Genomic DNA, 26,771 nt, shown 5'->3' with positions numbered 1-26,771 from the left:
CGGATCCCCGATAGATGGAGGGATTTTGCCACATTCCTCATGAGCCTCGTAAACACGAGAGGCGCAGGACTGAGGCCAAAGCACAGGGCTCGAAACTGGTACCCCACATTCCTGTAAACAAACCTCAGAAACGGTTGGGAATCCGGGTGTATAGGAATGTGGAAGTATGCCTCCTGAAGGTCGAGAGAGACCATCCAGTCGCCTTCCATAAATGCAGTCAAGACAGCCTGGTAGACTTCATCGTGAAGTTTGTCTTGACAATGAACACATTGAGCGCACTTGCCTCTTACGTACTCCTGCAGTGAACATGGCTGCCAAATCATTGGAGCCATCCCTGAGGGACTTGTTCCTGCAGAGAACGTGGCTGTCAGATCATTGGAGCCATCCCTGAAAGCCTTGTTTATGCATGACATAATTGTACAGCAAAACTTCAAAGGCTCGAAAATAGCTGTGAAGTCGACCTGTAAAATCTTGGAGCGTCTCATGGCCAGGCGCCAGGGAGAGTCTATGAGGTTTGAGAAGTCTATCTGGGCAGAGGCAGGAACTCCCAAGCCGAGAACTTCTCTCGTGTCATATCAGACTCTCGCTCTATAAGCCAGTTTAAAAGAAGGGAAAGCAAAGGCTGTCTCCCCCAAACTCCTCCTGGTGATAAACCAGTCGCCTAGCAAACGTAAAGCTCTCTTAGAAGAGCGAGAGAGCACTAGCTTATAAAACAACGGCTTCGAAGTAGCTAGGCCTAGTGTAAGCTCTGACGTTTAGGCGAACGAGGAGCAGCAGTTACAAAAAGATCCGGACAAAGATCCTTAAAAATCAGCATGATTTATTTAAAGTCCATAGAGGGCTAAGCAGCTTTAGGCTCCTCTCCGTCTGACAGAGTCCTCAAGGGAATATCAGTAGGAGGGGGAACAGCAACTTCCTCATCTTTAGGAACCTTGTCCGACAATAGCCGAGTCTCAAGCAAGGGAGAGACCTACCGTGGTGGCAATGCTTTACAAGCAGAGTCCACACGCACTGGTGCATTAGTAGCGGACCAGGACGCAACGTCATGTAACTGCTTGACAGTCTGTGAACTGTCAACAACAACAGGTGCGTGAGGACGCACAGCGTCCACTCGAGACTGCTTTGACCGCCTAGACTGAGCAGTCAAAACAACTCTAGAATGCGGAGGTTGACGCTCAGCGTCAAAACAAGTCAACTCCGATTGTTGGCGAACGTCCTGAACGTCAACAGGAGCATCAGCAAGTGGCCTAACGTCCAAATGTGGCTGAAAATCCACACGAGACCGCATCGAGTGTGGTTCTAAACAACCTGACTGACGTGACTTGGCTACACCAACGTCAACAGGACGCACAAAGGAACGTTAGGGTGGCTGAAGGCCAGGATCTCGATGAGATAAACGGCTAGGCTCAACGGACTTATCGGCAGAATAGTCTTCCATAAGGGAGGCAAGCTTATTCTGCATGTCTTGCCGTACAACCCATTTAGGATTAACGGGAATGGTTGCGGTAAGAGACGAGGGTAACGTCTGTGACCGCAAAACCTTGCCTACAAAAAGACTCTCGGAGTCTGTGTTACGCTTTTGTTAGGCGGCGAGCAGTCTTCCGATGACTGCATAGGGTCAGAGCTGTCCTAATAGTTAACACCAGGACGCTGGACCTGTCCTAAAAGGACTGACTTTCGCTTAAAGGGCCTCGAAACCTTGTTCCACGGTTTCTTATGCGAAAAGCCTTCGGATGACGAGGAGAAAATCGTCTCTCTCGCCTTATGGTAGGGGTGATCTTGGTAAGATACACCTGATACCATAGAGGGAACGTCTGTTCGCTGATCAAGGCCTCTTGAACCCATAAGTCGTACGACATTACTTCTCCCCTGGGCTTGGGAGCTTGCAAGAGGTCCCGGACTAGGCGAACGACAGGCACGAACAGACGAACCCTCGGTCCCAACACTGATAACACTTTGCGCAATATCACTTTATCACTACGATTTTCTGTTTTGCACTTATTTCACTGAAATCGAATTTTTTAACAATTCACATTAGGTATGAATAAAACTGATTTCTACCTGAAGCACGCAATACTACCCTCATCAAAAGGTTGTAATAGCGAAATCAGTCGTATAATGTAAGCACATTAATACCAGCAAAAAACAGTAAACATATTTTAAGATAAAAAAATCAGTGGCTGGGGAAGAGACTAAACACTAGTTCATTCAAAACTACGTTTTCAATCTCTCACCGTACAGTGCCTTGGGATGAGAATAAAAACTAAAAACGTTTTATCCTTTTTCCCCGTACAGAGACTAGGGACGAGAGTAACTCGAGAACAACGTTACTCGCTTGGGACGAGATAAAGATCGGAACGTTCTCTCTCCTCTCTCTCTCTCTCTCTCTCTCTCTCTCTCTTGATTTCGCACCGAAGAGAAGAGCCCACTTACCTTTCGTCAATAAACAGGTAATTTGACCAAAGGAAAAAAACTGAAAGGTTTTTCAATTAAAAGTTCCTTTAAAATAGTCTTTAAAACATTTAAGCTTTGAAAGAAAAAAGAACAAAACGTCAGAATCGATTTACTCTTTCTGCAAAGTGAAACCGTGATACTCTCTCTCTATCGTAACGATAGAGCGCAAACTGCGTAGCATAAATAAACTAAACGTTAGTTCATCTTTGAAACAGTACGAAGACTATTCAAAGAAAAAAAAACTATCATAAAATATTTACTAAAAATATTTCATTTAATAAGTTTTAAATCATTAGCTCTGTAAAAGTTATTTACGATTGAAAAGGGCTCAACGTTGTTTAACTTCGGTTTCCAAGTTAGGACCGCCTACTCTCAGGAAAGGTCGCATATAAACAAATCATTAAAATTTATTTTGATGTTTATTATAAATGGAAAGCTAATCGAAGAGGCCTAATAAAGGCGGTTGAGATATAAAATATATAGAGGAAAATCTATAATTAATTTATAACGTGATAAGATAATTGCTAAAAGCCTAAAACACACTTCCATCTAAGGGAAGGGTCGGCCATTTAAAAGTCAAAGAAAGTCCATACTCTCTTTGTCATCAAAAATTAAATCTATCCAAAAACGAGTTCAAGATTTAAGATGAAGATGAAACACCTGCACTGCGAAAGCTCAAACCAAAATGAAGTACTTCACCAAATATGTTGAGAAAACTCCAGGTTCTACAGCGAGTATTGATACGTCTTGTCGTCAATGTCGACAGAGAAGAATTGAAGGTTTTGTTTACATGCAAGAGTGGTATCTGGCTGACAGTTGGCGCTGGTGGGCACACCCGCAACCTTCATAGCGATCGCTCGCGAGTTTTTTTTTTTTTTTGAGTGTGTTTTCTGTCGAGCCGCAGAGTTGCAGCTATTATATATTCACCGGCTAAGTTAAATATTTAAAAATCTGAAATATGAGATATCAAGGTGAATAATATACAATACTGTACCTTGAAATTATCTGTTCTCCAGGAATATAAAAGGGATTACATACAACATTTGTATACATGTTGTGAAGGCGTCTGAACATCTGAAAATAAAGAAAGAATATTAATGATATACTGTATCACCAAAAATCTTTAAGCAGAAAGAAGTATCCAGGCCCTCTAAAACAATATTTATAATCCCTACAATGCATTAAAGCTTTATCTATAATAATTACATCTGGAGCAGAGAACCCAAACTCGTAATAAACAGAAATTGGTACAAAATGCACAGATACAATACTGTACTGTACCTAAAAATATGAGGTGCTGCTGCTACATAACAGAATTCATAATAGTAGAATTAAATTTTCATCTCATACTGGGATCGAACCCTAGCTCCTTCAAATGAAAGGCAAACTCGCTACCAATTTCTATTTGAGGATGATATTGTGTTTATATTCATCCATATTGACTCATAAGGGGTGATACGAATTGAAAGGTATCAATTGTGTCACTTGGTGGGCCAGTTAGCACTTAGGTTCCAACTTCTTTTGAGCCTCTGGTGGCATGATTGGTAGCAACCTTGCCTTTCATATGAAGGGGCTAGGGTTTGATCCCTGTATGAGATAAAAATTTATTTCTATTTAAGCACGATATTGTGTTGATTTTCATATAAATTCATAATGATTTTATTCTAGAGAAATTGACATCAGTCACAGTCAATGTTAAATTATAAGTTTATGTTACATGAAAACATTGTTCCATTATAATGTCATAAACCCTACATATGTTACAATACTATACACTTTACAAGTAATTAATGTAATAAAAAAAATGATATTTTGATTATAAAATAAATTTTTGAATATACTTACCCGGTGAATATATAGCTGCAACTCTGTTGCTCGACAGACAACTCTACGGAAAAACTCGCCAGCGATCGCTACACAGGTTGCGGGTGTGCCCAACAGCGCCATCTGTCGACCAGATACCCAGCTCTAATGTAAACAAAGACTCAATTTTCTCCTCGTCCCACTGCGTCTCTATTGGGGAGGAAGGGAGGGTCATTTAATTTATATTCACCGGGTAAGTATATTCAAAAATTTATTTTATAATCAAAATATCATTTTTAAATATTTAACTTAGCCGGTGAATATATAGCTGATTCACACCCAGGATGGTGGGTAGAGACCAGTAATATATGTTTACATTTTATGAGCTAAGAGTTTTTTATTTCATTTTAGAAGTTATCAAAATAACAAAAACAAAATAAATAGGTACCTGGTAAGGAAGTCGACTTGAACAATTACTCTGCCTTTTAAGTACGTCTTCCTTACGGAGCCTCGCGATCCTCTTAGGATGCTGATCGACCCCTAGGAGCTGAAGTATCAAGGGTTGCAACCCATACAACAGGACCTCATCAAACCCCTAATCTAGGCGCTCTCAAGAAATGACTTTGACCACCCGCCAAATCAACCAGGATGCGAAAGGCTTCTTAGCCTTCCGGACAACCCAAAAAACAACATTAAAAAACATTTCAAGAGAAAGATTAAAAGGGTATGGAATTAGGGAATTGTAGTGGTTGAGCCCTCACCCACTACTGCACTTGCTGCTACGAATGGTCCCAGTGTGTAGCAGTCCTCGTAAAGAGACTGGACATCTTTAGATAAAAAGACGCGAACACTGACTTGCTTCTCCAATAGGTTGCGTCCATTATACTTCGCAGAGATCTATTTTGCTTAAAGGCCACGGAAGTTGCGACAGCTCTAACTTCGTGTGTCCTCACCTTAAGCAAAGCTTGGTCTTCCTCACTCAGATGTGAATGAGCTTCTCGTATTAACAGTCTGATAAAGTAGGATAAAGCATTCTTTGACATAGGCAAAGATGGTTTCTTAACTGAACACCATAAAGCTTCAGATTGGCCTCGTAAAGGTTTAGTGCGCTTTAAATAGAACTTAAGAGATCTCACAGGGCATAAGACTCTTTCTAGTTCATTGCCTACAATCTTCGATAAGCTGGGAATATCGAACGATTTAGGCCAAGGTCGAGAAGGCAGCTCATTTTTGGCTAGAAAACCAAGTTGTAGCGAACATGTGGCTTTTTCTGACGAAAATCCGATGTTCTTGCTGAAGGCATGAATCTCACTGACTCTTTTAGCTGAGGCTAAGCCTACCAGGAAAAGTGTCTTTAAAGTGAGATCTTTCAGGGAGGCTGATTGTAGCGGCTCAAACCTGTCTGACATGAGGAATCTTAGTACCACGTCTAAATTCCAACCAGGTGTAACCAAACGACGCTCCTTAGTGGTCTCAAAAGATTTAAGGAGGTCCTGAAGATCTTTATTGTTGGAAAGATCTAAGCCTCTATGCCGGAAGACCGATGCCAACATGCTTCTGTAGCCCTTGATAGTGGAAGCTGAAAGGGATCGTCCTTTTCTCAGGTATAAGAGAAAGTCAGCTATTTGAGCTACAGAGGTACTGGTCGAGGATACAGAGACTGACTTGCACCAGTCTCGGAAGACTTCCCACTTCGATTGGTAGACTCTAAGGGTGGATGCTCTCCTTGCTCTAGCAATCGCACTGGCTGCCTCCTTCGAAAAGCCTCTAGCTCTCGAGAGTCTTTCGATAGTCTGAAGGCAGTCAGACGAAGAGCGAGGAGGCTTTGGTGTACCTTCTTTACGTGTGGCTGACGTAGAAGGTCCACCCTTAGAGGAAGACTTCTGGGAACGTCTACTAGCCATCAAAGTACCTCGGTGAACCATTCTCTCGCGGGCCAGAGGGGAGCAACTAGCGTCAACCTTGTCCCTTCGTGAGAGGCGAACTTCTGCAGTACCTTGTTGACAATCTTGAACGGTGGGAATGCGTAGAGATCTAGATGTGACCAATCTAGGAGAAAGGCATCTATATGTATTGCTGCTGGGTCCGGGACTGGTGAGCAATAGATTGGGAGCCTCTTGGTCAGCGAGGTTGCAAAGAGATCTATGGTTGGTTGGCCCCAAGTGGCCCAAAGTCTCTTGCATACATCCTTGTGGAGGGTCCATTCTGTTGGAATTACTTGCCCTTTCCGACTGAGACAATCTGCCATGACATTCAAGTTGCCTTGGATGAACCTCGTTACTAGTGAGATGTCTTGACCTTTTGACCAGATGAGCAGGTCCCTTGCGATCTCGTACAACGTCAGTGAGTGGGTCCCTCCTTGCTTGGAGATGTACGCCAAGGCAGTGGTGTTGTCTGAGTTCACTTCCACCACTTTGCCTCGAAGGAGAGACCTGAAGCTTTTCAAGGCCAGATGTACTGCCAACAGCTCCTTGCAGTTGATATGCATGATCCTCTGACTCGAGTTCCACAGTCCTGAACATTCCCGACCGTCTAATGTCGCGCCCCAGCCCACGTCCGATGCGTCCGAGAAGAGAACGTGGTTGGGAGTCTGAACAGCCAGGGGAAGACCCTCTCTTAAGTTGATACTGTCCTTCCACCAAGTCAGACAAGACTTCATCTTTTCGGAAATGGGGATCGAGACCGCTTCTAGCGTCTTGTCCTTTTTCCAGTGAAAAGCTAGATGGTATTGAAGCGGACGGAGGTGTAGTCTTCCTAATGACACAAATTGTTCCAGGGATGATAGCGTCCCTACCAGACTCATCCACAGCCTGACTGAGCAGCGTTCCTTCTTCAGCATGTTCTGGATGCATAACAGGGCTTGACTTATTCTGGGGGCCGACGGAAAAGCCCGAAAAGCTAGACTGTGAATCTCCATCCCTAAATACACAATAGTTTGGGATGGGACCAGTTGCGACTTTTCCAAATTGACAAGGAGACCCAATTCCTTGGTCAGATCTAGAGTCCACTTTAGATCCTTCAGACAGCGACGACTGGAAGAGGCTCTGAGAAGCCAGTCGTCCAAATAAAGGGAGGCTCGGATGTCCGATAAATGGAGGAATTTGGCTATATTCCTCATCAGCCTTGTAAACACGAGAGGAGCTGTGCTTAGGCCAAAGCACAGGGCCCGAAACTGGTAGACCACCTTTTCGAAAACGAATCTCAGAAAAGGTTGGGAGTCTGGGTGGATGGAGACGTGGAAGTAGGCGTCCCTTAGGTCTAAAGAGACCATCCAGTCTTCCCTTCTGACCGCTGCTAAGACTGACTTTGTGGTCTCCATGGAGAACGTCGTCTTTGTGACAAAGACATTCAGAGCACTGACATCTAGCACCGGCCTCCACCCTCCTGTCTTCTTTGAAACCAAGAAGAGGCGGTTGTAGAATCCCGGAGATTGAAGGTCCGAGACTTTGACCACCGCTCCCTTCTCTAGCAAAAGAGACACTTCCCATTTCAAGGCTCGTCTCTTTTCTTCCTCTCTGTACCTGGGAGAGAGATCGATGGGAGACGTTGCTAGAGGGGGTTTCCGTACAAAAGGGATCTTGTACCCCTCTCTGAGCAACTTCACAGATTGTGCATCTGCGCCTCTCTTCTCCCAGGCCTGCCAGAAGTTCTTGAGTCTGGCTCCCACTGCTGTCTGAAGTTGCGGGCAGTCAGACTCTGCCCTTAAAGGACTTGGATCCTTTCTTCTTCCCTCGCTTCCCTTCGGCACGAGCACCTCCTCTGCTGGAGGCTCTGCCACGAAAGGGCGGAATAAAGCGAGACGCTGGAGTGTCCATCCTTGGTCTAGCTGACAAGGTAGGCAAAGGGGGAGCTTTGCGAGCTGAGGACGCAACAAGATCGTGAGTGTCCTTCTGCACTAACGAAGCAGCTATTTCCTTTATCAGGACTTCTGGAAATAGGCACTTGGAAAGAGGAGCAAATAGAAGCTCAGATCTCTGGCACGGTGTAACTCCAGCAGAAAGGAATGAGCAGAGAGATTCTCGCTTTTTTAGGACTCCGGACACAAATGATGCAGCAAGCTCATTAGACCCATCACGTACGGCCTTGTCCATGCAGGACATAATGAGCAAGGAAGTCTCTTTATCTGTCGAAGAGATCTTCCTGCTTAGGGCTCCTAGACACCAGTCTAAGAAGTTAAAAACTTCAAAGGCCCTAAAGATTCCTTTCAAAAGGTGGTCCAGGTCCGATGATGACCAACAAATCTTTGAGCGTCTCATGGCAAGGCGGCGGGGAGAGTCTACAAGACTTGAGAAGTCGCCCTGGGCAGAGGCAGGAACTCCCAAGCCGAGAACTTCTCCCGTGGCATACCAGACGCTCGATCTAGAAGAGAGTCTAGCAGGGGGAAAAGCAAATGCTGTCTTCCCTAAACTCTTCTTGGACTGTAACCAGTCTCCTATCACCCGCAAAGCTCTCTTGGACGAGCGTGCGAGGACGAGTCTAGTAAAGGCAGGTGCGGTAGAAGGCATGCCTAAAACAAACTCTGAAGGCGGAGAACGAGGAGCCACAGAAACAAACTGGTCAGGAAACAGCTCTTTGAAAATAGCCAAAACTTTTCTAAAGTCCAAAGAGGGTTGAGTAGACTTAGGCTCGTCCAATTCAGATTGTTGTTCATCTTGATGCGCAGCAACATCATCATCAGAAAGTTCCTCATCCGACAACTGATGAGGAAACGGCAACGGAGTGGGTAACGGCTGGTTCGCTGAGTCCGGTCGCACTGGTGCATGCGTGACTGAGCCGGACGCAACGTCATGGACCTGCTGCCCAGTCTGTGAGCTGGGAACAACCATGGTAGCGCGAGGACGCACAGCGTCTACCCCAGACTGTCTAGACTGACTGGGTTGCGCAGTGGAAACCACACTGGGTTGCGGAGGTTGACGCACCGCGTCAAAACAAGGCAACTCTGAAGGTTGTTGAACATCCAGAACGTCAAAGGCAACCTCCGTGCGTCGCTTAACGTCAACATGCGGCTGGCAGACCACACTGGAACACATGGGTGGAGGAACTCTCTCAACTGGTGTGCGTGAGAAGGTTACCTCAGCGTCCACAGGACGCACAACCGATCGCTTGGAGGGTTGTAGGCTAGGTACTGCACTAGCTGGTACGGCAGCAACCTTCTCCGCATGAAAGTCCTGCATCAGAGACGTAAGCTTAGACTGCATGTCTTGCAGTAAAGACCACTTAGGGTCTACGGGAGCAGGTGCGGCGACAGACGGTGTTAGTGTCTGAAGTGGTACCGCTTTGCCTCTCTTAGGCGGTGAGCAGTCATCGGATGACGGCAACGAGTCCGAACTGACCCAGTGGCTACAACCGGGCCGTTGGACTTGTGCTGAAGGGACCGATTTACGTTTTAACGGTCGCGAGACCTTGGTCCAAAGTTTCTTGCGAGAAACACCTTCGGACGACGAGGTATAAATGGGCTCTCTCGTCTTAGGTAGGTAGGAGCGATCTTGGGGAGATACGCCCGATACCACGGAGGGAACGTCTGTTAGCTGATTAAAGCCTCTCGAACCCATGCGTCGTACGACATTGCTTCTCCCCTGGACTTGGGAGCTTGCAAGAGGTCCCGGACTAGGAGGACGACAGGCACGAACAGACGAACCCTCAAGTGCAACACTGTCCACAACACTATCACTTGGCACTTTAGCACTTCCCACTGCACTTTGGCACTTAAGCTCCTTAACATCCGCCATGAGCTGATTACGGTCACTAGCAAGGGACTCAACTCTCTCACCCAGAGCCTGGATGGCACGCATCATGTCAGCCATCGATGGTTCCTGAGTGCCAGGAGGGGGGTTAGGAGCAACCACTACAGGGGAAGGAATAGGTTGTGGGGCATGAGGAGAGGATACATCAATAGATCGAGAAGAACTTCCCCTAACTCTATCTCTCTCTAGCCTACGTGTGTACTTTTGAAATTCGATAAAATCGAATTCCGAAAGGCCAACGCACTCCTCACACCGATCTTCCAATTGACAGGTTTTACCCCGACAATTGGAACAAACAGTGTGAGGGTCGATAGAAGCCTTCGGAAGACGCCTAGAACAGTCCCTAGCATTGCATTTCCTAAATTTGGGAACTTGTGAAGGGTCAGCCATTTTGAATTGGTCAAGGGAAAATTCCAAAAAACGATCTAAGTCATCAACAAAGAATCCGATACAAAAAAGAGTTCAAGGATTTATTTGAAGAAAAACCCTGCACAGCGAAAGCTCAAAACTAGAATACTGTATAGTACTTCACCAATTAGATGTGAAAAACTCCAGTTTAGCAACAGCGAGTAAAGTACGTCTTGTCGACACGTCGACAGAGAGAAAATTGAGTCTTTGTTTACATTAGAGCTGGGTATCTGGTCGACAGATGGCGCTGTTGGGCACACCCGCAACCTGTGTAGCGATCGCTGGCGAGTTTTTCCGTAGAGTTGTCTGTCGAGCAACAGAGTTGCAGCTATATATTCACCGGCTAAGTTAAATATTTAAAAATGTTATTTTTATTAATAAAATAAATTTTTGAATAAACTTACCCGGTGATTATATAAGCTGCAACTCTGTTGCTCGACAGAAAACTCTACGTTCAAAATACGCCAGCGATCGCTATGCAGGTAGGGGGTGTACATCAACAGCGCCATCTGTCGAGCAGGTACTCAGTACTCAATGTAAACACGGAACCAATTTTCTCCTCGGTCCACTGGGTCTCTATTGGGGAGGAAGGGAGGGTCCTTTAATATATAATCACCGGGTAAGTATACTCAAAAATTTATTTTATTAATAAAAATAACATTTTTCAATATTAAACTTAGCCGGTGATTATATAAGCTGATTCACACCCAGGGGGGTGGGTAGAGACCAGCATTACTTGTTTACATTATTATGAGCTAAGTATTTTGTATTTCATTTTAGCAGTTATTCAAAATAACAAACATAAAATAAATAAGTACCTGGTAAGGAAGTCGACTTGAACAATTACTCTGCCTTTTTAAGTACGTCTTCCTTACGGAGCCTCGCGATCCTCTTAGGATGCTGAGCGACCCCTAGGATCTGAAGTATCAAGGGTTGCAACCCATACAACAGGACCTCATCAAAACATCTAATCTAGGCGCTTCTCAAGAAATGACTTTGACCACCCGCCAAATCAAGTAGGATGCGAAAGGCTTCTTAGCCTTCCGGACAACCCAAAAAACAATAATAAAACATTTCAAGAGAAAGATTAAAAAAGTTATGGAATTAGGGAATTGTAGTGGTTGAGCCCTCACCCACTACTGCACTCGTTGCTACGAATGGTCCCAGAGTGTAGCAGTTCTCGTAAAGAGACTGGACATTCTTAAGATAAAAAGACGCGAATACTGACTTGCTTTTCCAATAGGTTGCGTCGATTATACTTTGCAGAGATCTATTTTGTTTAAAGGCCACGGAAGTTGCGACAGCTCTAACTTCGTGTGTCCTTACCTTCAGCAAAGCTTGGTCTTCCTCATTCAGATGGGAATGAGCTTCTCGTATTAACAGTCTGATAAAATAGGATAAAGCATTCTTTGACATAGGCAAAGATGGTTTCTTAACTGAACACCATAAAGCTTCAGACGGGCCTCGTAAAGGTTTAGTTCGTTTTAAATAGAACTTAAGAGCTCTTACAGGACATAAGACTCTTTCTAGTTCATTTCCAACCATACGATAAGTTTGGAATATCGAACGATATTGGCCAAGGCCGAGAAGGCAGCTCGTTTTTGGCTAGAAAACCAAGTTGTAGAACATGTAGCCGTTTCGGATGAGAATCCGATGTTCTTGCTGAAGGCATGAATCTCACTGACTCTTTTAGCTGTGGCTAAGCATACCAGGAAAAGAGTCTTTAAGGTGAGATCTTTCAGGGAGGCTGATTGTAGCGGTTCGAACCTGTCTGACATAAGGAATCTTAGTACCACGTCTAAATTCCAACCAGGTGTAACCAAACGACGCTCCTTCGTGGTCTCAAAAGACTTAAGGAGGTCCTGTAGATCTTTATTGTTGGAAAGATCTAAGCCTCTGTGACGGAAGACTGATGCCAACATGCTTCTGTAACCCTTGATAGTGGGAGCTGAAAGAGATCGTTCTTTCCTCAGATATAAGAGGAAGTCAGCTATTTGAGTTACAGAGGTACTGGTCGAGGATACGGATACTGACTTGCACCAGTTCGGAAGATTTCCCACTTCGATTGGTAGACTCTAAGGGTGGATGTTCTCCTTGCTCTAGCAATCGCTCTGGCTGCCTCCTTCGAAAAGCCTCTAGCTCTCGAGAGTCTTTCGATAGTCTGAAGGCAGTCAGACGAAGAGCGTGGAGGCCTTAGTGTACCTTCTTTACGCGTGGCTGACGTAGAAGGTCCACCCTTAGGGGAAGTGTTCTGGGAACGTCTACTAGCCATCGAAGTACCTCGGTGAACCATTCTCTCGCGGGCCAGAGGGGAGCAACTAGCGTCAACCTTGTCCCTTCGTAAGAGGCGAACTTCTGCAGTACCTTGTTGACAATCTTGAACGGAGGGAATGCATATAGATCTAGATGTGACCAATCTAGGAGAAAGGCATCTATATGAACTGCTGCTGGGTCCGGGATTGGTGAGAAAAATATTGGGAGCCTCCTGGTCATCGAGGTTGCGAAGAGATCTATGGTTGGCTGGCCCCAGGTGGCCCAAAGTCTCTTGCATACATCCTTGTGGAGGGTCCATTCTGTTGGAATTATTTGTCCCTTCCGACTGAGACTATCTGCCATGACATTCAAGTTGCCTTGGATGAACCTCGTTACTAGTGATATGTTTAGACCTTTTGACCAGGTGAGGAGGTCCCTTGCGATCTCGTACAACGTCAGAGAGTAGGTCCCTCCTTGCTTGGAGATGTACGCCAAAGCCGTGGTGTTGTCCGAGTTCACCTCCACCACTTTGCCTTGAAGGAGAGACCTGAAGCTTTTCCAGGTCAGATGTACTGCCAGTAGCTCCTTGCAGTTGAAATGCATTGTCCTTTGACTCGAGTTCCATAATCCCGAGCATTCCCGACCGTCTAATGTCGCACCCCAGCCTACGTCCGATGCGTCCGAGAAGAGAACGTGGTTGGGAGTCTGAACAGTCAGGGGAAGACCCTCTCTAAGGTTGACATAGTCCTTTCACCAAGTCAGACAAGACTTTATCTTTCCGGAAACCGGGATCGAGACCGCTTCTAGCGTCTTGTCCTTTTTCCAGTGAAAAGCTAGATGGTATAGAAGAGGACGGAGGTGTAGTCTTCCTAGTGACACAAATTGATCCACGGATGACAGTGTCCCTACCAGACTCATCCACAGCCTGACTGGGCAGCGTTCCTTCTTCAGCATCTTCTGGATGGATAGCAGGGCTGGGGGCTGATCGTCTTGTTCAGCAACGTCCTCATCAGAGGGTTCCTCATCCGAAACTGATGAGGAAACGGCAACGGAGTGGGCAACGTCTGACTCGCTGAATCCGGTCGCACTGGTGGATGCGTGACGGAGCCGGACGCAATATCATGGAACTGCTGCACAGTCTGTGAACTGTCAACAACCATGGTTGCGCGAAGAAGTACAGCGTCAACCCGAAACTGTCTGGGTTGTGCAGTCAACACCCTACCGGGTTGCTGAGGTTGACGCACTGCGTCACAACAAGTCACCTCTGCTGGTTGTTGAACGTCCTGAACGTCAACAACCACCTCCGAGCGTCGCTTAACGTCAACGTGCGACTGGCAACCCACACTGGGTCGCATCGGTGGAGGAACCACCTCAACTGGCAGACGCGAGTAGGTTACCTCAGCGTCAACAGGGCGCACAACCGACCGGTTGGAAGGTTGTTGGCCAGAAGGAGGAACCACCTCAACTGGCAGACGCGAGTAGGTTACCTCAGCGTCAACAGGGTGCACAACCAACCGGTTGGAAGGTTGTTGGCCAGAAGGAGGAACCACCTCAACTGACAGACGCGAGTAGGTTACCTCAGCGTCAACAGGGCGCACAACCGACCGGTTGGAAGGTTGTTGGCCAGAAGGTTCTTCTCCGCATTTAAGTCCTCTATCAAGGACGCAAGCTTGGACTGCATGTCTTGCAGCAAAGCCCATTTAGGGTCTACGGGAGCAGGTGTGGCAACAGACGGGGTTAGCGACTGAGGCGGAACCATTTACCATCCCTGAAAGCCTTGTTATGTGTGACATAATAGTACAGCAAAACTTCAAAGGCTCGACAAAAGTTGAGAAGTTGACCTGTAAACAACTTGGAGCGTCTCCTGGCTAGGCGCCAGGGCGAGTCTACCAGAATTGAGAAGTCTATCTGGGCAGAGGCATGAACTCCCAAGCCGAGAACTTCTCTCGTGTCCTATCAGACTCTCGCTCTATAAGCCAGTTTAAAAGAAGGGAAATCAAAGGCTGTATCCCTAAAACTCCTCCTGGTGCAAAAACCAGTCGCCTAGCCAACGTAACGCTCTCTAGGAGAGCAAGAGAGCACTAGCTTAAAAACAACGGCTTCGAAGTAGCTAGGCCTAGTGTAAGTTCTGACGTTTAGGCGAACGAGGAGCAGCAGTTACAAGATCCGGACGAAGATCCTTAAAAAATCATCATGATTTAATTAAAGTCCATAGGAGGCTAAGCAGCTTAAGGCTCCTCTCCAAATGACAGAGTCCTCAAGGGAATATCAGTAGGAGGGAGAACAGCAACTTCCTCATCTACAGGAACCTTGTCCGATAAAAGCTAGGTTACCTCAGTGTGTCTCTCACTGGTGCATTAGTAGCAGACCAGAAGGCAACGTCATGTAACTGCTTGACAGTCTGTGAACTGTCAACAACTGAACTGTCAACCACAACAGGTGCGTGAGGACATACAGTGTCCACTCGAGACTGCTTTGACTGTCTAGACTGAGCAGTCAAAACAACTCTAGAATGCGGAGGTTGACGCACCGCGTCAAAACAAAACAACTTAGACTGTTGTTGTACCTCTCGAACGTCAACGGAAGGTTCCGTGCGTTACTGAACGTCAACATGCAGCTGGCAGGGTACACTGGAACGCATGGGTGGCGGGACTCTCTCAGCTGGAGTGCGGCAGAAGGTCGCCTCAGCGTCCACAGGACGCACAACCGTGGTTGGTTGTAGGCTAGAGGTTGGTGCAGTGTCAACCTTCTCCGCACGAAAGTCCCGCATCAATGACGTTAACTGAGACTGCATGGTCTGCAGCAAAGACCACTTAGGGTCTACAGGAGCAGGTGCGGCAACAGACGGTGTGACTGCCTGATGCGGTACCGCTTTGCCTCTCTTAGGAGGTGAGCAGTCGTCGGAAGACTGCAGCGAGTCCGAACTGACCCAGTGGCTACAACTGGGCCGTTGGACTTGCGCGGAAGGGACCGACTTGCGCTTAATAAGCCGCGAGACCTTGGTCCATGGTTTCTTACGAGAAACCTCTTCCGCAGACGAGAAATAAATGGGCTCTCTCGTCTTTGTGTGGGTGGGGCGATCTTGGGTAGATACGCCCGAAACCACGGAGGGAAAAAACGTCTGTTCGTTGATCAAGGCCTCTCGAACCCATAAGTCGTTCGACATTACTTCTCCCCTGGGCTTGGGAGCTTGCAAGAGGTCCCGGACTAGGTGAACGACAGGCACGAACAGACGAACCCTCGGACGCAACACTGTAACACTTTGCGCATATCACTTTATCGATTTTCTGTTTTGCACTTATTTCACTGAAATCGAAACTTTTACTGATTTCTACCTGAAACACGCAATTCTACCCTTCATTAAAAGGTAGTAATTGCGAAAACAGTCGTATAATGCAGCTCATTAATACTAGCAAAAAACAGAAAACATATATAAAGATAAAAAATTCAGTGGCTGGGAAAGAGACTAAACACTAGTTCAAATAAACTACGTTTACAATCTCTCACCGCACATAGCCTGGGGACAAGAATAAAACCCTAGAAACGTTTTACCTTCTTCCCCGTACAGCGACTAGGGACGAGAGTAACACGAGAACAACGTTACCCGCTTGAACGGAACGTTTTCTCTCCTCTCTCTCCCTCCGTCTCTATCTCTCTCTCTCTTTCTCTCTTGATTTCGCCCTAAAGAGAAGAGCCCAATTATATATCGTCAAAAAAAAACATGTTATTTGACTAAAGGAAAAAACTGAAAGGTTTTCCAAATAAAAAGTTCCTTTAATTTAGAATTTAAAACATTTAAGCTAAGAAAGAAAGAACAAAACGTCAGAATCGATTTACTCTTACTGCAAAGTGAAACCGTGATACACTCTCTCTCTATCGTAACGATAGAGCGCATGTTGAACGTCCTGAACGTCAACAACTGCGTAGTCTAAAAAACTAAACGTAGTTCATCTTTGAAAACAGTACGAAGACTATCAAAGAAATTCTTTCATAAAACATTAAATTTAAAAAGTTTTAAATTCTTTAAAGGCTAAATACGATATAACGGGCTCAACGTTGATTAACTTCGGTTCCAAGTTAGGACCGCCTACTATCAGGAAAGGTCGCATATAAACAAAACATAAAAATTTATTTTTATATGTTTATAATAAATGGAAAGTTAATCGAAGAGGCCTAATAAAGGCGGAGAGATATAAAATATAGATCTATAACGTGTTAAGCAAAATTACTAAAAACCTAAACACACTTCCGTCTAAGGGAAGGGTCGGCCATTTAAAAGTGAAAGAGAGTCCATACTCTCTTTGTCACCATAATTAAATCTATCCAAAACGAGTTCAAGTTTTGAGATGAAGATAAAACACCTGCATAGCGAAAGCTCAAAACTAGAATAGTGTACTTCACCAAATAGTTGTGAAAACAAATCCAGTTAGTAACAGCGAATTAGTAGGTCTTGCCGGTAGCCCGACATAGAGAAAATTGGTTCTGTGTTTACATTGAGAACTGAGTACCTGCTCGACAGATGGCGCTGTTGATGTACACCCCCTACCTGCATAGCGATCGCTGGCGTATTTTGAACGTAGAGTTTTCTGTCGAGCAACAGAGTTGCAGCTTATATAAGCACCGGCTAAGTTTAATATTGAAAAATTATATTTTCATTATAAAATAAATTTTTGAATATACTTACCCGGTGAATATACAAATAGCTGACGTCTCCGACGGCCCGACAGATTCCAAAAAACTCGCGAGCGATCGCCATGAAGGTTGCGGGTGTGCCCACCAGCGCCGACTATCGGCCAGATACCGCATATACTTCTCAACCAAACCAGTTCTTCTCAGTCCGTAGGGTCTCTATCGGGGAGGAAGGGAGGGCCTTTAATATTATATATTCACCGGGTAAGTATATTCAAAAATTTATTTTATAATGAAAATATCATTTTTAAATATTAAACTTAGCCGGTGAATATATAAATAGCTGATTCACACCCATGGTGGTGGTTAGAGACCAGTATTAAAACAATAAAGGCGTATATGCTCAAGAGTTTTTGACAAATATTTCAAAAAAACAAACTTAAGTATAGGTACCTGGTAAGGAAGCTGACTCTGATGATTACTCTGCCTCATTAGTCCGCTATCCTCACGAAGCCCAGCCGTCCTCTCAGGATGCTGAAAGACTCCCAGGAGCTGCTATATCCAGGGCGAACACCCCTATAACAGGACCTCATCAATACCCTTAATCTGGGCGCTCTCAAGAAACAACATTTTGACCACCCGCCAAATCAAACAGATTGCGAAAGACTTCTTAGTCTTCCGTACAACCCAAAACAAGATTAAAAATTTCAAGAGTAGATTAAAAGGATATTGGGATTAAGGGAATGTAGTGGTAGAACCCTCACCCACTACTGCACTCGCTGCTACGAATGGACCCAGTGTGTAGCAGTCCTCATAAAGAGTCTGGACGTCTTTCAAGTAAAATGAAGCGAACACCGACTTGCTCCTCCAAAAGGTCGCGTCCATAATACTTTGAAGGGATCTATTTTGCTTAAATGCCACCGAAGTCGCTATCGCTCTAACTTCGTGAGCCTTGACCTTAGGCAAACTACGATCCTTCTCACTTAAATGAGAATGTGCCTCCCGAATTAAAAGTCTAATAAAGTAAGATAACGCATTCTTAGACATGGGCAAAGAGGGCTTTTTAACGGAGCAACATAAAGCCTCTGAACAACCTCGTATCGGTTTAGTTCTAGATCAGTAAAACTTAAGAGCTCTATTGGGGCACAGCACTCTTTCAACTTCATTACCTAGGATCTCAGAAAGACTAGGTATTTCAAAAGATTTAGGCCAAGGACGAGACGGAAGTTCATTCTTGGCCAAAAAACCAAGTTGAAGAGAACATATTGCTTTATTTGTTGAGAAGCCGATGTTCTTACTAAAAGCATGGATCTCACTGACCCTTTTAGCCGAAGCCAAGCTCACAAAAAAAGGGTCTTGAGGGTAAGATCCTTCAGGGAGGCTGAATTTAAAGGCTCAAACCTGTCTGACATTAGGAACTGTAGGACCACGTCTAAGTTCCAAGCAGGAGTTGAAATACGACGCTCCTTAGAGGTCTCGAAAGACTTAAGGAGGTCTTGGAGATCTATGTTATGCGAAAGATCCAAGCCTCTATGCCTGAAAACAGAAGCATGTTAGCTTCTGTAGCCTTTAATGGTGAATGCAGAGAGGGAGCGACCGTTTCTCAGATATAGCAGAAAATCCGCAATCTGCGCTACAGAGGTACTGGAGGAGGAAATAGAGGAGGACTTGCACCAATCTCTAAATACCTCCCACTTCGACTGGTAGATCTTGATGGTAGAGGATCTTCTAGCCCTCGCGATCGCTCTAGCTGCCTCCTTCGAAAATCCTCGAGCTCTTGAGAGTCTTTCGATAGTCTGAAGGCAGTCAGACGAAGCGCGGGGAGGCTTTGATGAAGTCTCTTTACGTGAGGCTGTCGTAAGAGATCCATCCGCAAAGGCAGACTCCTTGGAACGTCTACCAGCCATAGAAGTACCTCTGTGAACCACTCTCTCGCGGGCCAGAGGGGAGCAACCAACGTCAACCTGGTCCCTTCGTGAGAGGCGAACTTCTGCAACACCTTGTTGAGGATCTTGAAAGGTGGAAAGGCATAAACATCCAGGTGAGACCAGTCCAACAGAAAGGCATCTATGTGGGCCGCCTCTGGATCTGGGACTGGAGAGCAATAAGTCGGGAGCCTTTTTGTCAGCGAGGTCGCAAAGAGATCGATGGTGGGTTGACCCCAAGTCATCCAAAGACTCTTGCACACATCCTTGTGGAGCGTCCACTCCGTAGGAATCACCTGACCTCTTCGACTGAGACAGTCCGCCAAGACGTTCAACTTCCCTTGGACGAACCTCGTCAAAAGCGAGATGTTTCGATCTTTTGACCAAATGAGGAGGTCCCTTGCGATGACGAAAAGAGCGTGGGAGTGAGTGCCTCCTTGCTTCGAGATGTAAGCCAAGGCCGTGGTATTGTCTGCATTCACTTCTACCACCTTGTTTCGAAGCAGACTCTCGAAACTCCTCAGTGCTAATTGGACTGCTAACAGCTCCTTGCAGTTGATGTGAAGGCTCCTCTGGTCTGCGGCCCAAAGACCCGAGCATTCCAGACTGTCCAGAGTCGCCCCCCAACCCAAATCCGATGCGTCTGAAAATAACACATGGTTTGGGTTCTTGACTGCCAGAGACAGACCTTCCCGAAGTCTTATATTGCTGTCCCACCAAGCCAGGCAAGTCTTGACCGGATCGGAGATCGGAATCGAGACCGCCTCCAAAGTTTTCTCCTTGTTCCAATGGAAGTCTAGGTGGAACTGGAGAGGGCGTAGGTGAAGTCTCCCTAGAGAGATAAACTGTTCCAGAGATGAAAGCGTCCCTAGGAGGCTCATCCAGCTTCTCACAGAGCAACGGTTTTTCTATAGCACGAGACGGACTTTGAGCAAAGCCTGCTCAATCCTGTTGGCAGACGGAAAAGCCCGAAAAACTAGACTCTGTATCTCCATCCCCAAATAGAGAATCGTTTGGGAGGGAGTCAGCTGTGACTTCTCCATGTTCACCAAGAGGCCCAACTCCTTCGCAAGATCCAAAGTCCACTGTAGGTCCTGCAGACAGCGATGACGGGACGACGCTCTGAGTAACCAGTCGTCCAAGAGGAGCAGGGCTGAGGCCGAAGCACAGTGCTCGGAATTGATACACCACATTCCTGTACACAAACCTCAGATAAGGTTGAGAGTCTGGATGTATCGGAATGTGGAAGTACGCATCCTGCAAGTCGAGAGAGACCATCCAGTCGCCCTCTCTGACTGCTGCCAAAACGGATTTGGTGGTCTCCATCGTAAACTTTGTTTTTACAACAAATACGTTGAGAGCACTGACATCCAGCACTGGCCTCCAACCTCCTGTGTTCTTCGGAACCAGGAAGAGACGGTTGTAAAAACCTGGGGATTGAAGGTCCTTCCTACTCAAGGCTCCCAGAGACCAATCCAAAAAATTGAAAACCTCAAAGGCACGATAAATTCCTTTGAGGAGATGATCTAGATCTGAAGAGGACCAGCAAACTTTCGAGCGTCTCATGGCCAGACGACGAGGAGAGTCTACGAGGCTTGAGAAGTCTCCCTGGGTAGAGGCAGGCACCCTCAAGCCGAGAACTTCTCCCGTGTCATACCAGACGCTAGCACGAGAAGCCAATTTGAAAGGGGGAAAAGCAAAAGCGGACTTCCCCAAATTCCTCCTGGACATTAACCAGTCGCCCAACAAACGCAAAGCTCTCTTAGAAGAGCGAGAGAGCACTAACTTCGTGAACGACGGAGTCGAAGAAGCTAGGCCCAGCGTGAACTCAGATGGAGGCGAACGAGGAGCAGCAGAAACAAAATGATCAGGAAACAGGTCCTTAAAGACAAGCATGATCTTCTTAAAATCAAGGGAGGGCTGAGCAACCCTAGGCTCCTCTCCATCCGAAAGAGTCCCAAAAGGAACATCAGCAGGAAGGGGATCAACGACTTCCTCATCCGAAGGAACTTCATCCGACAACGGCAAAGTCTCGCGATACGGAGAGACATGCCGAGGAGGCAACACTTGACAGGCTATATCAACATGCGACGGAGTCGCAGCAACAGCCGAGGTAACGACGTCACGCCGAGGCTGCAAAGACTGAAAGTCTTGAGACTGACCAACAACAACAGACTGTGTCGACTGACGTTCGACATCACGTCGGGACTGCACTGACTGCAGGGTTTGAGTTTGAAAAACAACACCCGACCGCGGTGACTGACGTTCAACGTCACGTCGGGGCAACGGAGTCGGCTAACGAACGTCACTTCGAGACTGCGGCGAGAGTTGCTGAACGTCACCTTGAGTCTGCGGCAAAAGAGGTTCCACGTCACGTAACTGACGTGAATGACGAAGAACACGATCAGAGTCGCATTTAACAACACCGATAACATTAGCGCTAACATCATAATGACGAGACAAAACTCGCTTAGGCGGTTGAAGACCAGAGTCACGCTTGTCGGACTGGCGAACTGCAAGCAAAGGATCTTTACGAACCTGTTCATGCTCATAAACCTCCATTAAAGATGAAAGTTTCAACTGCATGTCCTGAAGGACACTCCACTTCGGGTCAACGGGAGTCAGAACGGGCCGTGACGTCGGCAACGTCTGTGCATGCAAATCATCGCACCAAACGAGACCCTCGGACTCCGTGTCACGCATACGCTTAACAGGCGAACAGCCATCCGATGACTGAAAACGGTCAGAGCTGCCCCAATGGCTACAGCCAGGACGCTGGACCTGTCCTGAAGGGACTGACTTGCGCTTTAAGGGTCTAGAAACCTTACGCCAAGGTTTCTTATGCGGCAAATCGTCGGAAGACGAGGAGAACTTAGTCTCCCCCGTCTTATGGTAAGGACGTTCTTGATGAGAAACGTCTGATACCTTAGAGGGAACGTCTGTACGTCGGTTTACACCTCTCGCTCCCTTAAGTCCTACGACATTCCTTTTCCCTGGTGCAGGGGAGCCTGAAAGAGGTCTCGGACTAGGGGAGCGACAAGCACGAACAGACGAACCCTCGGTCGCAACACTAAACACATTATGCGCACTTTCCACTTTACCACTTTGACTCTTTAACAGCTTAACATCGGGCATAAGCTGGTTCCTATCCGATGCTAAGGTTTCGACCTTCTCACCCAACGCTTGAATAGCTAAAAACATATCACGCATTGAAGGTTCATGAGTGCCAATAGGGGGTTCAGAAACTACCACTACAGGGGAAGGATTAGGTTCAGGGGCATGGGAAGAGGAAAATTCTAAAGATCAAGACGAGCTTCTCCTCACCCTATCTCTTTCGAGTTTGCGAGTATATTTTTCATACTCCAACCACTCGAACTCCGATAAAACCACACACTCCTCACACCGATCTCCTAATTGGCAGGATTTACCCCGGCAATCAGCACAAACAGTATGAGGGTCGATAGAAGTTTTCGGAAGACGTTTGTTACAATCTTTCGCACATTTGCGATATACAGGAGAAGGGTCAGCCATTATGAAAATCCAGAGAAAATCCAAAGGAAAGCCAAGTTCATCAACAAAAAACAAAAAAGGGTTTCAAGAGTTTTATTGAAGGAACAAACCAACACAGCGAAAGCCAATAAAACCAAAACAAAGTACTTCACCAATTCGGTAGAAAACTCGAGGTCTAGAGCGAGCGGAACCAATGTTGTCGGTGACACCGACAGAGAAGAACTGATTTGGTTGAGAAGTATATGCGGTATCTGGCCGATAGTCGGCGCTGGTGGGCACACCCGCAACCTTCATGGCGATCGCTGCGAGTTTTTTTGGAATCTGTCGGGCCGTCGGAGACATCAGCTATTTATATATTCACCGGCTAAGTTTAATATTTAAAATTTGTTTACAGGGAAAAAAACTGTTTCAAACTAAAAACCCATTTGCTTCATTAAAAAGTCATTAATTACATATCTGCCATAATACTGTAGCTTATAGGGATATACAATACAATACTGTATATGATATGCAACCTCTGGATCACCAGGATAATGGCATTGTTCTTGAAGGCTATGAAGGCTAATGTGAAGCAAAGAGACCCATGGTCCTGGGAGAAGAGAAACCATGTGATCAAAGGATTTGTATGGAAAATTGGTCACATGTTGTATAAACAGTTTTATTTTTGGTTCCCGTAATTGGTATATAATGTATTTGTCAAATCACTATTCAGTTGGAAGGCTTGGATTTCGAATGACGGCATATTTGCATGATAATAATATGCTTGTATGATCCACATGAGCCCTTTGGGAATATAATTTACAAGAGATTACCCTAATTACTAGGGCACCGCTTTAAAAATTAATGTACTGCAAATTCCAATATCCCACCTTAAAAAACTTAAGAGAAAACAAAATAAATGATAAAAATGACAAATTTGTCAATAATTTGTATTTTTTCTAACTTTACAAACCTGAGTTGTCTACATAAAAATAACAGCAGAATACATGGAAAGTAAAATTTTATAACGAGATATAAACAAGTGGCTGGTAACTCGGGAGAGGCGAAGCACTGTATCACCCCTCCATGCTTGCTCACTGAGTACTGTACAGTAGTTACTTTGATTGCAGGTGGGACTCTCTAGGGGGTTGGTGATGGAAGATAAGTATGAGTAAAGGACTCAGGTTTGTATAGTTAGGAAAAATGTTATTTTGATTATAAAATAAATTTTTGAATATACTTACCCGGTGATTATATAGCTAATTTATAATCACCGGCTAAGTTAAATATTGAAAAATGTTATTTTGATTATAAAATAAATTTTTGAATATACTTACCCGGTGATTATAAATTAGCTATATAATCACCGGCTAAGTTAAATATTGAAAAATGACAAATTTGGAAATAATTTTTATTTTTCCTAACCATACAAATCTGAAGCTCTTTACTATGGAGGTATATTTTGGCGACAGCTGAAACTAGCCATAAAACTTTTAGCGAGGTGCTACTACCCTCCGCTAGTTAGCGAGGGGCAGACCACCCACCCTGCTCAAACATACAGTAGTCAACACAAGCCACTTTGCAATTGCAGGGAAGAATTCCTGGGGGTAGGTGACAATGGGCCAGTATGTGTAAAGAGCTTCAGGTTTGTATGGTTAAGAAAAATACAAATAATTCACAAATTTGTCACTTGTTCTGGCACCAAATACAAACCTTTCCGCTCGTTACTAAAGAGACACGTTTAAGAGGGTGGAAGTGCAAGACCAACTGGCTGGTCTGAAGAGCTTGAATGTGGCACAGACTAATCTCGGACATGCTTTAGGCAATTTCTAGGGGGTGACCATTCAGGTGAATGTCTCCTTTCCCTCGAGTGGGAAGGACAATCGGCACCTGTTGCCAATGTGGGCTGTTCATACCATGAACGGAAAGAAGGGCCCACAACGGCAGGTGAAGGGCATCTATTCCATGAATGGGAAGCTAGGCCTACACTTTGAGGAATTCCTGCAAAGGAATCCTTTCCAGAGATACTTCGAAGAGTATTTTTCATACACTGATGTTCGTCAGCCAAAGCTGAACGACGAGGAGGGGAAGGCATTGAGGTTACTCCGGCTACGGAAACAAAACACTATTTCTGTGTGCTATCACCAATAGGTCTAGGGGATGGATTGATTGAGATCCTGGGTGAGGAAGCCTGACTCTACCTCATGTCCCTGGCTGGAGAACCTCCAGGTGTTCGATATAGGAGAACCTGACCGCCCTAAAGAAGTCCCCAGCTGACGTACTCCATCAGCAGAGAGAGATTCCCCTGCAGAGGAAGTCTGATTTAGTTCTCTAGAAGAAGTAACTGGGACTTTTGAACAGCAAGGTTATTCTAGCATCAAGGCGCCTCCACTCTTACCCGATTGATCCCCAAAGGAGTACGATTGGGCAGAGTCGATGTGACGGTATCAAGCTGCAGGAGTAAGATGGTGAGGTTTCTTTGATTGCAAGGATGAACCCGAAGGGGAAGAAGAGTCTCTTTAGCTACAGTAAGGAACTCTTCTAGGAGAAGGACACTCCAAATTCAAACCATTGTTCTCTAGTCTTGGGTAGTGCCATAGTCTCTGTACTATGGTCTTCCAATTTCTTAGTTTAGAGTTCTCTTGCTTGAGGGTATACTCGGGTGCACTATTCTATCTTATTTCTTTCTTCTTAATTTTTTTCTAAGTTTTCATAGTTTACATAAGAAAGATCTAATTTAATGTTGTTACTGGTCTTCAAATATTTTACTGTATTTTGATTATTTATTACTTCTCTTGTAGTTTACTTATTTCCTTTCCTCACTGGGCTATTTTTCCCTGTTAGATCCCTTAGACTTATAGTATCCTGCTTTTCCAGCTAGGGTTGTAGCTTAACTTCTAATATTGATAAATAATAATAATCCCTCTTAGCCTACTTCTTCCTGTTTACCAAATCACAGCCACTGGGAGGGAGGCCACTCCCTAAATATGTTACATAGAGACTCTTGCATACATGCATGCCCTATGCACGCAGGAAAAAGTCATGTGGGTCTGTCTCCAAAGAAGGACAAATTCCCATTCTTAAAGAATACAGACACTTTTATACAAGAGAGAGGAAAAGTTAAAAACTTTAGACCAGATGCTTCTTTATTTTGGTTGTTAAACCGAGTAAAGTGGAGAACTGACAACGTCCGTTCTCTTCTGAACCAAAATAAAAAGTGGCTTGTGTTAGCTACTGCATGTATGAGCTGTGTGGTTGATCTACCACTGCTAACTAGCAGAGGGTAGTAGTACCTCGTTAAGTTTTACGGCTAGTTTCAGCTGTCACCAAAATATATTTCTAGAGTAGGGATGAAATGTTTGTATTTGGTGCCGGAACAAATACAAATTATCACCAAATTTGTCACTTGCTCTTGAGCAAATACAAACCTTCGTCCTTTACGTATGAGACTAATCCTTGGGTGGAAGTAAGTTCCTGTTCCAACTAGCTAGAAAGATATCCTGGGATGCCCAAACTTGGACCCTAACAAGTGGTGAGAGTTAATGTTCCTTACACCTTGTGCATTAAAGTTGTGACCATACTAGCGGGTCCACAATCTGTGTTGTAACAATGAGGCATATGCATATCAATGGGTTTGCCTGTTTCCATCTATGTGGCATATGTATACTAATGGGTTTGCCTGGTTACAGCACATTTCCCCTTGTAAGGAGTGTAGGGAATGTCACTTGTATATCACATGTATTCAGTTAGCAAGCAGGGATGAGGTGCTTCCCCGCTTACAGCCGGTAACTACCAGCCACTTGTTTACACATTATAAAATTTTATCTCCTGTGTACTACAGCTACACTGTTATCTCCCCTATGGAAAACACGAAGGTTTGTACTTGTGTTGGAACAAGTAAAAACTAATCTCTAGACTGTGTAAAGTAATTATTTCCTGAGCCATTGTCTTAACACAAATATTATTACAGAACAGTATTTGAAATGAATAAGACCCCTAAAATCAAATGTAAACATAAGTAACCACATACTGTAACTACTGTATGAAGAATTAACACTGAAATATA

The 26,771-nt window shown here is 45.2% G+C and overlaps 1 protein-coding gene across 1 annotated transcript in view; it reads right to left on the bottom strand.

The window, feature by feature from the left end:
* The window catches only part of LOC137620250 (trafficking protein particle complex subunit 2-like protein), an 88,499-nt gene that overhangs the window by 13,993 nt on the left and 47,735 nt on the right, over positions 1 to 26,771 (bottom strand). Inside the window, exon 4 of the mRNA XM_068350491.1 lies at positions 3,449 to 3,528. Within this exon, the coding sequence (XP_068206592.1) occupies positions 3,449 to 3,528 (80 nt within the window). The remainder of the gene's footprint in view (positions 1 to 3,448; positions 3,529 to 26,771) is intronic.

This window comes from Palaemon carinicauda, chromosome 26 (genome assembly GCF_036898095.1).
Source record: "Palaemon carinicauda isolate YSFRI2023 chromosome 26, ASM3689809v2, whole genome shotgun sequence".
NCBI classification, from domain to species: domain Eukaryota; kingdom Metazoa; phylum Arthropoda; class Malacostraca; order Decapoda; family Palaemonidae; genus Palaemon; species Palaemon carinicauda.
This window is presented reverse-complemented; position numbering and strand designations above follow the sequence as displayed.